Source organism: Mustela nivalis, assembly GCF_964662115.1.
Source record: "Mustela nivalis genome assembly, chromosome: 11".
NCBI lineage: Eukaryota > Metazoa > Chordata > Mammalia > Carnivora > Mustelidae > Mustela > Mustela nivalis.
The window spans coordinates 47,400,424-47,414,026 of record NC_139030.1 but is presented as its reverse complement, the minus strand read 5'-3'; the positions used below and the strand labels follow the sequence as shown (position 1 = coordinate 47,414,026).

The window sequence follows — 13,603 nt, the reverse complement described above, 5'->3', positions numbered from 1 at the left end:
CAGAAGTGGGAGAGAGGGACACCTGATCACGAGTTATTTGGAACTGGTAGTGAATCAAAATAAAAAGCACTATCACTCTATTTATGAAGGAAAATCCAACTACATGGATACATTTTGGTGTGCATTTTATTATCTTTTTGGAATCATATCCATATGAAGAAAAATTGCCCAAGTATCCTTTAATCTTGAAAGCTAGGCCCTTGCCTTGCTGTGTCAGAGGAAAGCAAAACTAAGTCAGTAGTGCTGGAGACATCCCTCTTCCATATGCACACCGACAGGAGAGGAGCTAGCGAGGAAATGCCTTTCGGCTGATGAACACAGGAGAATCTACACACATGTTAAATACAAATGGAAACACATCAGCACACACAAGTCATTAGCCTGGCCCTCTGGCTTCCACTAGCATGCATCTTTTCCAAAGGATCTCTGATTCAGTGGTGTAAGCGCTTGGTCGTGTTATGCCTCCTATCAGCAAATACCTTTTCATTCCAGAATGGAAAATGACGTGGGAATTAAATACATCCAATATTGATGCTTTATTTCCATAAGTCACCAATAAGAGAATGGATTTAATTTTAATACATTTATTTTTGTGTGACTCTTAATAAAACACTTTCAAAACATTCTGTACATTTCAAGCCACTTAGAACCGCAGTACATTCTATAAACGTGATTTGTTGGGATGAGGTGCCAAGATGTCTCTGTACAAAGATGTACAATATGTACAGTCACTATAAGTGCAAGCTGTGCAAAGCAGTCTAGAACACTAATTCATGCCAAGGCTTAGAAAACATTTCAACACTTAACACTAAAGCTCGAAACTGCGTTGTTGCTTTTTCCTGGGCAAATGATTACTTTATAAACAAATATATGTATATGTCATATAGAAAGAAGAGTCTGACTCCTCAGCTCAGTCAGCACCATGCAACTGACTGGATACATTACAGGGCTGCTCTTCTAGGCTTCTCTCTCCAGGGCACCATTTGGCCACACTCAACAGTTGTCTCATCACTGAGCTGCCGCCGCCACTGCCTTTGACTGAACTACAGCAACGCTAGGAGATTTAAATTTGGGGAGATAAAGGCCAAACTTGTTTTCAATGCCAGCGAAAGTGGCTGTGGCAAGTCTGTATCCACCGATGTGGTCGGGATTGGCAGGAGGAAGGTCTGCGATGCGTGACTTAGGTGTTGGTTCTGAGCCAGAGGGTTTGCTGTTGACAGGAAAAAGACAATGGTTAGCGTGCTCAAGACTGATGTGGATGGCCCAGGAGCACAGAAGCATGTTTCCAGTCTCACCCAGGTGCCACAGAGAGGAGTGTTTGTCCTCCTGTGTGAGGCTACTTCCTCATCATCTATGCTAAATCTCTCATGATTTATAGCTGCTTTGAAAGCATCACGTTTTTGATTTGGAAAAGAAATGGCCTCAATTTATAAATATATCTACAGAGAACAGAACAGAAGAAAACACTCTTAAATAATAACACCCTCAGAGAAGTAGGATTGTGAGTGTTTTTCTCTTTCATGTTTTCCATATTTTCTGCACTAAGCATAAACTGGTCATAAAAAGTTTACATTTTTTTTTTCACTTTGACATAGGTCAAAAGCTGATTTTTAAGTGGTAGACTCATGAACGCTATTACTAAATTTAAAGACACATAGATACAATACTTACTTTTACACAATGTGAAAGCACAGAAAACCCTGGAGTTGTAAGATTCCTATTCTCACATCCTACTTTGTAGAAGTCCCTCTACTCCTTGTTCAACAGCTACTTCCCTATTTGGCCTTTGAGCAAGGAAGGGGGGTTAAAGGTTTATGAGCTGAAGACCCAGATATGGGATTTGATCATCTCCTGAAAAGCTGATAACTGCTTGCTTTAGGTACAACCTTGCCCACCTAACAGATTCAACAAGTAATTCCTTTTCTTTACAGCACAGGCTTCAAGTGGCCCAACTTCTGACCATGATTTCACCAGTAATTATGTCCATAAGCATAACCTCTCTCGAAAGGTTTTTTTTCCCTGTTTGTTAGCTCTAAGAACATCTACACCTAACTATAATAAAAATAATGAAGTCTCGCAGGTGTATGTCTTGATTGAGTCTTAGAAAGACTTGGAAAGAAAGTTTATAAAAGTGTTACTAATACAAATTTACATTATATCTGGTGAAAAGGCCATATCATGAAATTCAAATAATTAGGACCTAAGTCCATGAAGCTCTGTATTTGCTTACATTAAAAAAAGACAACTTATTCACATAACATTAATTTGCTGCTTGCCTTCACTTCCCCCAAGTCACTGCTTAACCCTGTGTATGATGTCCCCTGACCAAGGTCTTACTGCCCTCATACTTTAGCTTCTCAAGCCCACTGGTTCTGTAGGATTCTCTGTCGAACCCAGTTCTAAGAGTTCCAAAAATGCCTCTGTAGGCCGAACAAAGACCTAGTTTGGTTTCGGTGCTTTCTTTTACAAGAAGTTGAACAGCTGCACTTACAGGCCTCCAAAATCAATGTAAAACCACCGCTGGAGAAGTTCATAGGTGACCAAGGTAACACCAAACTGGGGAGAAGATCGAAACACTCGAGCTGAAAAAGAGAAGGGAGTGGGGCTACTGAACATGACTGTGGCAAAGTCAATGGGTGAGTAGTGGGAGCAGGTCCCTAACACCAGCCAGCCATTCTGTATGGCCCTCACCCCTACCTGCAGTCCCCTTCCAAAATGCTGAGGGCCCCTCTTCCCGGAGTATCTTCCTGAAACAGTCAATGACACCACTGTATGTCGTCTGGCCTGCACGGGCGGCCACTTGCAGTCTTGTCTTGATGACATCAGCGGGAGTCACCAGAGAAGCTGCAGGCACACCTTTCAGGAGAAAGACACATTTAAGTCATCCAAAGTACCTTATAAAGAACAGAAATACTGCTAACATCTAACATACAATTAGCAACTTAAACTGCTCTAACCAAAGTTTCTTAAACAGATGCCTGGGAACTCATGGAAAAAAGGATACATGAGCCTATTAGCTGCTTCCATGTGGAATAAAATTCTTTTTTCTTTCTGAATTAGGAAAATCACTCTAATTGCATGATCCCAAAGAACTATGAGAGGAAAAAACGCAGCAATATTACTAGGACAATTCCCAAGTATTCTCATTTAGGTTTCAGTTATTTTACCTCCTTTTTTTTTTTGGTAAATAAGATACAAGTATTTTTGTATATACTAAGAAATGAGGAAACTGCCTGTTTAATAAGATGCTAAATGTAGTGGGGTTATTTTGCTGAATCTGTCACCTTACTGTGCAAGGTGAAGGTCAATACTCATATCCCCTCACCTGTTTGAGGGGCTACCTCAAGAGTAGAGTGGGACCCTTTTCAGACACACTTACATGACAGAAGTCATCACAACGGGAGCTGAGGAGGCTAGGCAACTAGTTAAGGAGCAATAGAAGAACTGATCATCAAAAGGCCTTATCATCTACCCCTTGTGCCTGAGCTCCCTGGGGTCATGCGGAGACTGATCAGCGGTGGGACACCCAAGAGAGATTTCACAACCACATTATAAAAATATAAAACAAAGCTTATAAAACAAAGCTGGGAACAAAGGAGCAAGATAACATTCCTCAGAGGGATGATATTCAATTTGGCCTTAACACCACTGAATCCTTGTGGGGCAGATGGAACTGGCGGACGTGTGAGGACCACTGTTGCAGGATGACGCGATTCCTACCCCTCCGCGTGACCCTGTGCAGTATTTCCATGGAACTAGGTAAATTGCCTGTCTTTGGAATGTTCTTAATTTTAAATGTTCTTAGGGCCTGCCAGCAAGGCTTTACTGGTAAAAATTAGAAAAAATCATCTCTCGTTCTGAAAACTGACATCAAGTATCTGTGGGCAAGAATTTGGTGCTGACAGTTCCATGGAAATGTTTACTTCCATCAATTACTGGCAAAATGCCTGTCCACGATTGGACTATTCTTTTGCTGTTTCTTTGTTTTGTTTTGTCTTGCTGCTGACTGGAAAGCACAGGCAAGAGCTTGGAGGGAAAATCCGCCGGCCCCATTTACAAGTGGGAGACTTTGGTGAGCACCAGAAAGGGGCTGCACAAGCACTCAGCGCCAGCACGGAGCAGGTAGCTTTCCCGGCTTCCGGTCAACTCAAGTAACGCCAGAGAACATGGGATTTGCTGGACCCCCATATAAGGGCTCAGAGCCCCCGGGGAGAGTTTCGTAACCATCACAAGTCACTCCCTGTCATCGAGGGTGAGAACAAGAACGTAGTTGGGCTCAATCCCCTCCGAACCCCACCATACACACTACGCTCCAGGAAGTGCTCAGGCTGTCGGGCTGTCTAGCCAGGGCAGCAGAGGAGGATGGATCCAGTGAGACCTACGCAGTACCATGAGCCCAGCCAGTCAGACCGATGCCAAGCATTTGGACACTAGGCTTGAGTTTGTGTTCACCCTTCATGTTTCTATACTGGACCAGCAGCAATGGGGAACAAATACACGCCCTTTCCTTCTTCTGTCATTTCTGAGAGCTGGTGCAGCCAAGGACACCTGGTCCTCCACTTCTATCCCAAGTCAGCTCCTTCAAGAGGAAGGCTAGGCCTGTGAGATCGGAAGGAAGCATCTTAGTACCTCCCTGAATTTGTTGTGCTCCTCTTTCAGATGGAATCTCTTTTGTGTCTACTTCAGGAATTCAGACCAAATGAAGATCTTCATTTATTCCACTGACATTTGAGCTCCTATTATTACTACGCTGACCACAAAGGGAAAGTAAAAATGAAGAAGATGAAACTCTTGCCCTCAAAAAGCTCCCAGCCTAGTACAGAAAACAAACTTATGCAAATAACTATTATAAAGAGAGTGTTATGGGACAGAGAAGACATGCCAACTGCATATAGTATTGCTTACTTGTATCTAAAGAGAATGATGGTAGAAGGAACATGGATAGTATCATGGAGAAAGTTCAATTTTGAGCCAATCATGTAGACTTCATCATGCAGAAATAGCAAGTGAGGCATGCTAGACCTGGGCATCACATGAGGTACAATGAAGCAACTGATCTGATGAAGAACTCTTCCACCTTAATGCTTAGCTTGGATGTACCCAAGGTTTCAGGGGCACAGGAGGCTAAGAAGCGTGTTAATGATGAAAGCCCAATTTAGATGGGCAGATCTAATTTGGCTCTGAGTTGCTAAGCTGCATTACGCTGTTTATCCACATTATGCAAATGTAATTAACTCTCATCAGAATTACAGCACATCCCACAAAGGAGAAAAAGCAATCATATTTAAACTAAGTCAGATACAAACAATAATCCTTCCAGAAAAAAAGGCGGACAGTACACAGACATTCTGTAAAGACCATGGAGGGGGAGGATTCTTTGGTTTAAAAAAAAAAAAAAAAGTAGTTACCTGCCATGGCTCCGGCTGCAAGGAGATTCACACCTCCCACGTGTCCACCTTCATCAGCCAGAAGCAGTTTGCAGTGAGCATAAACAGGAAAATAGATGGCAGAGAAGGGAATGTCTCGGAGGAAACACGCTTTGGCACCCTGTCACAAGTGAGGAAATAGTACAAAACAGTTGTATAAACAGGGCCATGAATGCCCACAAGGGATCTGGGGGTGACAAGTCTTGGGTGTCCCCTCAAACAGCACGGGGACTGAGTGGAATGGAAATGGGAGGGGAAAGAGAGGGGCACAGGGAATGTACCTTGCTCAAACTCTGAGAAAGGCTGGAGGACCCTGGAGACCTAGAGTTCGTTAACTGGGTAATGATGTTATCCTGACAACTAAGAATTTTCTGACATTTCCGTACAGATTCAGATTTTAAGGTTAATAAAAAGTCAGGTCTCAAACCTACAGGCTGCTTGTCCTGTGTGGCTTTGGTAGATGCGAGCAGGAGGCAAGATTGGGAACAGACTTGGAAACCTAATGTTGATAGCTTGATTCCAAAGCAACCAGCGAAGGCTGCCCACAAAACTAACAATTTGTCCATTCAGTGCACACAGCGTAGAGCCTGTGAACTACCAGTTGAGCTATAGGCAGTGGCAATGAAAGAGAAAGATGATTATTCTAGGGAACGGGAAAAAGAAACCACCAACCTTCCCTCCTCAGTCCCTAGGTCCTAGGTAGCAGAGGACTGTGGGGAACTGGGAAAAATTCTTTCAGCAGAAGTTTCCACTGGAATAGAAAGCCTCCCCGGGATAGCTTGCCTCAGTGACTGAGGAAAAATAAACACCTTCCTCGACTTGGTCAGTAGCCTAGCTATTCTCCCGCCCAGGGCTTGACCTAGCCAGCTGAAAACTCCCATCTTCGGCCTTCGTTTCCCTACTGGTTCTGTTTTCAAAAGACAAACTCAAACATAAAAAAAAAAAAATCCAAGGACTCTCTGAAGATGATACAGACAAGCAATATTAACAAATTTAGCTCTCAAAGGGAATTCCAAAAAGGATGGGAATGGGGGGTAGAAGGGAGGAAATGTGGACAGAATGCTCTCCAGATAGCCGCCACTGGTCTGCAGGTGTCCTAAGAGCCCTGTACCTGCCTGTGTGATTCTAGTCGAGAGAATTTCTAATTTCCAATTTGTAGCTACAGAAGCACATTACACATTTCTACAGTGATAGATCTATAAATAACTCAGATGCTGTAGAAACACAGTTGTCTAATAGCAGCCAAATTTACGTATTCCCCCCTTCTGCCAGGCAAAAGAATGGAAAGAAATACTCTTCCTTGTTTAAGAACAATCATAGCTTCTGCTCCATTACATCTGATCTGTAATGACGGGAGTAAGTACACCTGCAGGGAAGGAATCTGTTGACTGGCATTTTGTTAAAGGACAGTACACTCTGTGTTGTCTTTTTTTTTTTTTTTTCTCTTTTTAATGGAATTCATTATTGACAAATCCCACCACTTAACTTCTTAAAGACCTGAATTCTCCCAAACTCTACTACTGTTTCACTGTGGTCAAATTATTAAGACAAACAGAAGCTCCTACTGGGAAGATAACAATAGAGATAACTCAGACTCAAAATAAACACAGAACTATTTTGAAGTCCGAAAACAGACCAAAGAGAACACCAAAGAAACTTCTCCCAAACCTGCCATCAAATCAAAGGCTGTGAGGCTAAAGTCAGCAGGTCTGCGGTGCAGGCCTCCCTCCCGGCTCCCTGCCGGCAGCTTTGTAAAGGCTGAAGGGACAACCGGAGAGTGTGTTTGTATATCCTACTGCCTCGCATAAAAGTGTCCTGATTTTGGTTTTTTGTCTGGTTTTGTACTCAAGGGACTACCCTGCTGTACAAAATTGCTTTTCCACTTTGTGGGGAGAAGCCAGGTCTCCACATTCTTTCGTGTTCTATTGAGTACATGACAAGCTCTCTACTGAGATCGCCCGAGGGAATCTACTCACCTTATACAGACCAAAAAGCCCCAGGTCCCGAAGTACATTCAGGGCACTGACCCTGGGTCCTGTGGTGATCTCTCCAGCTACCTGCAGGCGAATCTTTACTATCTCCAGTGGATTAGTAAAGATGACTTGAGAGCCGCCAGCCTACAGGCAAGGGGGGGAAGAGACAGAAGCAGATTTCCAAATCAGAGACCCACTGGAGTGTTACCAAGAAAAGTCCAGAAAACCTCTACAGGGCACTACTTTACTGCTCCCTCTTCCCAGGGGAATGAGAGTCCCACACTTCGGCCGATGCTAGAGGGGCTCCCAGGGATGATCCTGAACTCAGTTGCAAGCCAATCTATGTTTGGGTTTGCTTTAATTTGAAATGTCAAGGGTATTTCTCAAACCAGTCTTTCCAGAGTCAACCCAGCCTTATCCAAAATGGCAAAACTAATAAATGCATTTGGAAAACAAAGTGAAGCCAGATGAGGCAGAGGGGGAGCTCCCCAATTAAAGGGAAAGAGATGGTAGAAGCCTGGTTGGTATCTTTCATAAGCTGGAGGTAAAATTTGGACCTACGAGGGTCACTTTTCTCTTAGCAAGCACCCACTTTTAGCTCAGCCCCCTGCTTCTGCTTCCTCAGACTGTAGGGCAACTAACACAACTTTGCCCCACAGAGGTGTCTTCAGAGGGGAAAAGGCTCCCCTGGCTCAAATTCTAAAATGTATTATATACTGAGGAAAATTCCTGAGACAGATACATAACTAAAGGAGAGAATTTAGAAAGACACTTTGAGTGCCAAGACAAAACCAGAAAAGCTCTGCTGGGAAATGGAACATCTAGTTACCATGAGTACAAGACTGGCAAACCAAAGCACACTCCACAATGGTGGTGAGTGACAGGGATTTGAATTTGGATAATGAGGGTGTATTTGCATCTGAAATCTGTTAACTAGTGTGTGGGGGGGAGAAGAATGTTTAACAAAACTGCTACCATTTTTTTTTCTTTTATTTTTTGTAAGAAAAAAATGTGTTTGTACGGGTATGTGTATATGTGAAATATAAAAATAAAATTTTAAAGCATAAATATAGAGGCAGGTGGGTGGCTCAGTCAGTTAAGTCTATGCCTTCAGCTCAGGTCATAATCTCAGGGTCCTAGGATCGAGGCCCCCTCTCCCAGAGGCTCCCTGCGTACAGGGGAGTCTGCTTCTCCCTCTCCCTCTGCTAGTGGCTCTGTCTCTGTCTTTCTCTTAAATAATACATAAAATCTTTTTTAAAAATACAACATAAATATAAATATAAAAAATATATATAATATAAAAATGTATAAAATATAAATATAAATAAACTGTAAATATATATAAATATGTATGTATATATATAAATATATATGTGTGTGTGTATATATATATATATATATATCTCCACGAAGTGAAAAAAATCTCATTTGCTCTTCTCCATCTGAACTGCAGCTGTTTATATGACACAAGCATAACCATAGTCATATAATCATACTGTATAATCATAACTTCCCTGCGATAGCGTGGCACATGTGAAACAGGAACTAGGAAAGGCCTCACTGGGGCACTCTAATTCCACAGGTATAGAAATCCTACAAATGATACCCGTGAAACTCACGTGCAGCATTCAATGACACTTCAACTCTCTAGCTTCACCCACATTCCTGTCCATGTTTCTAAAACCCACAGTCCTTCCAGTCCTACTTCCAAGGGGTAGCAAGTCTCAGCCCATTCTCCCAACCGGCTAGGAGCCACAAACCCCTCAATTCTGCCTGCTCCAATCCTGACTCCTTACTCCTCGGGACCCCAATGTCCACAAGTGCCAACACTGCCCCAAGATTCCTTTCCACTCTGTGGGGAGCCTGCCAGGGCTCCTAGATTCCCCAGGGCCCTGATCCCCCTTTTGTCCACCAAGCATGGGGATAGCAGCAATTTGCTATCTCTTTCTGCGTTTCCTGCCACTCCCACCTCCACACTCCATGCCACTGGCACACAAGCCCTTGAATGACAACTGACCCAATTTTACATGTTGATCTGCCTGTGTTTCCCTGCCTTAATCTACTGCCCTGCAGGGAGGAGGAAGCATTTCAGTGTTTCAATCTAAGCAAACAATACTCTCAAAAGGATTGCTGGGTGAAAAATTGTTAAAATGATAATCCAAGTAATTGCTCCCATAGCTAGTATTAAAGACCAGACCAACTGAAAAAGTTCACTACTTCCCTGAAACATCTTGTTTAAATAATGGTTGCAAAGACCATCCTTGGGAAAATGCACCTGACATTCTAAACTAAAGATTAAACAAAAAAACAAAACAGGGCGCCTGGGTGGCTCAGTGGGTTAAGCTGCTGCCTTCGGCTCAGGTCATGATCTCAGGGTCCTGGGATCGAGTCCCGCATCGGGCTCTCTGCTCAGCAGGGAGTCTGCTTCCCTATCTCTCTCTCTCTCTGGCTGCCTCTCCGTCTACTTGTGATTTCTCTCTGTCAAATTAATAAATAAAATCTTTAAAAAAAAACAAAACAAAACAAAAAGGACAGAAACACAAATTTTTATTATAATCCACAAACTGTGCCACCACAAGATGATGTCAAACCTTGTGCGCCATTCATTAATTATGGACATCATGTTTAAACAAATACAAAGTTCTTCTATGTTTTTAATCACTGGTGAAGTTTAACATCCCACAGAGCAGGAGTACTCCAGCCGGCAGTTCCCCACCCCACAGCTCCGCCTCCCCTCCTTGCCAGGTCATTTGGGAAATCATGATCAGTTGACTGAGACCTGGGTTCCTTCAACAGTTCACATTTCCTTCTGAGTGTGACATGTAACATCTAACACATTAGCTGCTGTATGCTTTGAAGATCTGTTACCTAGAATGTGTACTAAGTCCTGAGAACGTAATGGATGTAAGGACCAAACTAAACTGATTTGCATTTATATATGCATCTGACAAGTGAGCATGTAAAGAAGAAAGCAATGACACTATAGCAAGGCACACATTTATGAGTGTGTTTCACACTAATGAACTCTATTAGAAGGAAGAAAACATCTAGCAATTGCGTAGTCTGTATATGCCTTAAAAATACGTATTTTTAAAAACTTGGGGCGCCTGGGTGGCTCTGTGGGTTAAAGCCTCTGCCTTCAGCTCTGGTCATGATCCAAGGGTCTTGAGATCAAGCCCCACATAGGCCTCTCTCCTCAGCAGGAAGTCTGCTTCCTCCTCTCTCTCTGCCTACTTGTGATCTCTGTCAAATAAATAAATAAAATCCTTAAAAAAAACACAAAACTTTATGATAGGCCAGGAATATGTAGGCCAATAGTATCCAGAAACATTGAATAATTTTAGAAAAAATATTGTTATTTAAGTTGTCTAAAACTTTGGATATTTCCTAACACCTGAAGGGAAACATCCATGCCAAATACACACTCTCCTTTCCTAAAATCTGAGACTGACCACTATTTCACACACGTTAAACTGGAGACAGTGGGATGGGGGAAGGAAATCTGCAATTAATTCAACTGCTCTAGTAAGAATTCTAGTGACCCAGAACAAGGATTATGTTTTGTAACATTCTTAACCGTTTCCTCTCTGATAAACAAATACAGGAAAATAGCACTTCTCTTCTATTTTAAGGCTCTACTGATTGTAAGTGATATTATTACATTAAAAACAGGTTTTCCCAGAGAAAAACATAGTAAGAATAATCAATGAATATAATGGATTTCAGAAGTATTTAAATTGTGAAATAAAAATATGGTAACTTTTCAATGGGAAAAAGCATTTGTATTTTTAAAAATACACTAATATGTTTGCTGTTCTACAAATATGCAAGGATGTTTGCTACTTTAAAGAACAAAACGAAACAAAAAAATGTAAATGCCCAATAAGGAAATAGTTAAATAGAAACAATTATAAGCTCTTAAGCAATAAGATCTGGTAATAAAATTATGCCAAACGTAAAATATAGGTATGCACTGATCAAAATTAGTTTATCAAAATTAGAATGGCTTAGGCATGGAAATATTGGTTGCCTTCTGGAAAGAGCAATGAGTACATGAAAGAATTTTTAAAGCATAGCTTATTGTTCCTTTTAAATTCTGAATCATGAAATGTATTAACTACTCAAAAACAAGAAAAACAACAACAACAAAAAAAAAACCAAAAAATGAGAAACAGAACTTGTCTTAGAAACAATGGCTTCCTTTATAGCTAAATCCTCTCTCACATTCTTGCCCATGATAAATTTCTTAATTTATATTACATTAACTGCCTCTTAAAAACTAGTCAGCACTAGTTATCTGCTGATCTGAAACTTTAAACAGGCTTACCCATCTATGTAGATATGAATATCAAATAAATCTAAGCAAATATATAGCCCATGATCTGAAATAATAATTTCAATGAAATTTCAATTTCAATTCAATGAAATCATGATGATACACAGCTCTATACTCGCAAATGGACTTGGTCTACTTTGACATCCTGATGCTTACAATAGGTAATACCAACCCATTCAACACGTTTGGTGAATGTTTTCAATCACCAGATCACCAAAATTAGCTTCTAAACTTCTAATGGTGAAATCTCCCTCTTCAAATTTGCTACTTATTCTTATAAAGAGAGGCAAATAATAATATTAAAACTTTTGGAGGCTTTCATTTTTCATTACTATGCATGAATTACAAAAGACAATAATAGAGAACAAGTCTCATTTTAAATGAAAGTGATCTACAGATAACAGAAGTGGAAAGAATGTAAACACTTCCATTTAATCTTGTGTCACATAATTATTTTTTTAATGAGAAAATAAATCAACTAAAGTGGATGGTAAAAATTAGGAGAAAAAGGATGTAATACAGAGAAGTCACCGGGCCTCTGATGTGCCTGAGGCCAAAGGGTTGCACACAGGATTAGGCCTGTTCAACCTCCTGCCCTTAAAATCCTACCCCAGGGGCAGAGTCCACAAAGAGGTAGGGGGCTTGGCTCTGCTTGTGTCCAGTCTCCTGTTTCCTTTCTTCTTTGATCTGTTTTCTCCTGTCTTTTGGAACTATTTCCCTCTAACCACAATCTGAACAATTCACTATAAAGTCTTCCCTATAGAGACCGATGAAAAATCTAACTTTAAGGCCACACCAGGAACTTGAACAAAATATGTGCATTTAAAAAAATCAAGCTAATGGGGCACCTGGGTGGCTCAGTGGGTTAAAGCCTCTGCTTTCAGCTCAGGTCATGATCCCAGGGTCCTGGAATGGAGCCACACATCGGGTCCTCTGCTCAGGGGGGAAGCCTGTTTCCCCCCCACCACCCCCACCTGTCTCTCTGCTTACTTGTGATCTCTGTCTGTCAAATAAATAAATAAAATCTTTTTTAAAAAAATCAAGCTAATAAAAGTCACACAAGTAGCTGTCACCAGGACTGACTCAAGAAGAATAGGAACAGTGACTCTGTCTCACATGCCATCAACTAAACATTCTTAGATAGTTTATAAAGCCATGGGGAATGCAATGGTTCTTTCTAAAATAGCCTAGGATCATGAAATAAACTGCAATTTGCTCTCTGCTGAGTCACTGATCTATGCCAGGGTGTTAGGATATGAATGAATAAAACCACACATAGCTCTAACTAGGGTAAGGGAAGTCAAAACCTCTGCGTACTTATCACAAAAATATATACGGACTCTGAACTTGTTCACCTATATATGTGTGCTCAGGTAAGTATGTGAGCATCAAGTGGGGAGCACAGTGATCCCTGCCATGGAAGTTGGAGATACTATTTCCAACAACTCTTCAGAGATATGCAGACTCAGTTTGCTGAGGAAGACCCAGCATATGGCTGGTCATCGACGAATCCTGGCCCTAGACTTAGTCAATGCCCCAACTAATGAGGGGACGTCTTGCTGCACCTATGGGTGTGGACACCCATAGGCCAAAGGGAGGAAGCATGGAAGAATAGAAAGATTTTAGGTTTGTTGACCTATGCTGTCTTTCACTTTGTAACCTTGGACAGGTCATAACCGTCCAGTCCTTGGTTTCCTAATATGACAACAGGGATCCCAACAACTGGCCCTATGTACCTCACAGAGCTCTGTGACACGAGTGTGAGAGCACCGTGCAGACTGAAAGCAAGCTCTCAAGGGAACAGATGTATTCGTCAGGAGCTATGTTTACACAGGGCTAAGAATATCTGCAACACGATACAATTCCAC

General features: G+C 41.6%; 1 protein-coding gene across 3 annotated transcripts in view; it reads right to left on the bottom strand.

The window, feature by feature from the left end:
• Positions 1-517: 517 nt before the first annotated feature.
• Positions 518-13,603, bottom strand: part of SLC25A12 (solute carrier family 25 member 12) — a 204,407-nt gene continuing 191,321 nt past the window's right edge. For all 3 annotated transcript variants that reach the window (XM_082689158.1, XM_082689156.1, XM_082689157.1), the window contains 5 exons: positions 7,403-7,543; positions 5,409-5,547; positions 2,698-2,856; positions 2,492-2,582; positions 518-1,210 (listed from right to left, as the gene is read on the bottom strand). In XM_082689158.1, coding sequence (XP_082545284.1) covers positions 1,009-1,210; positions 2,492-2,582; positions 2,698-2,856; positions 5,409-5,547; positions 7,403-7,543 — 732 coding nt within the window. In that variant the 3' untranslated portion in view covers positions 518-1,008. The remainder of the gene's footprint in view (positions 1,211-2,491; positions 2,583-2,697; positions 2,857-5,408; positions 5,548-7,402; positions 7,544-13,603) is intronic.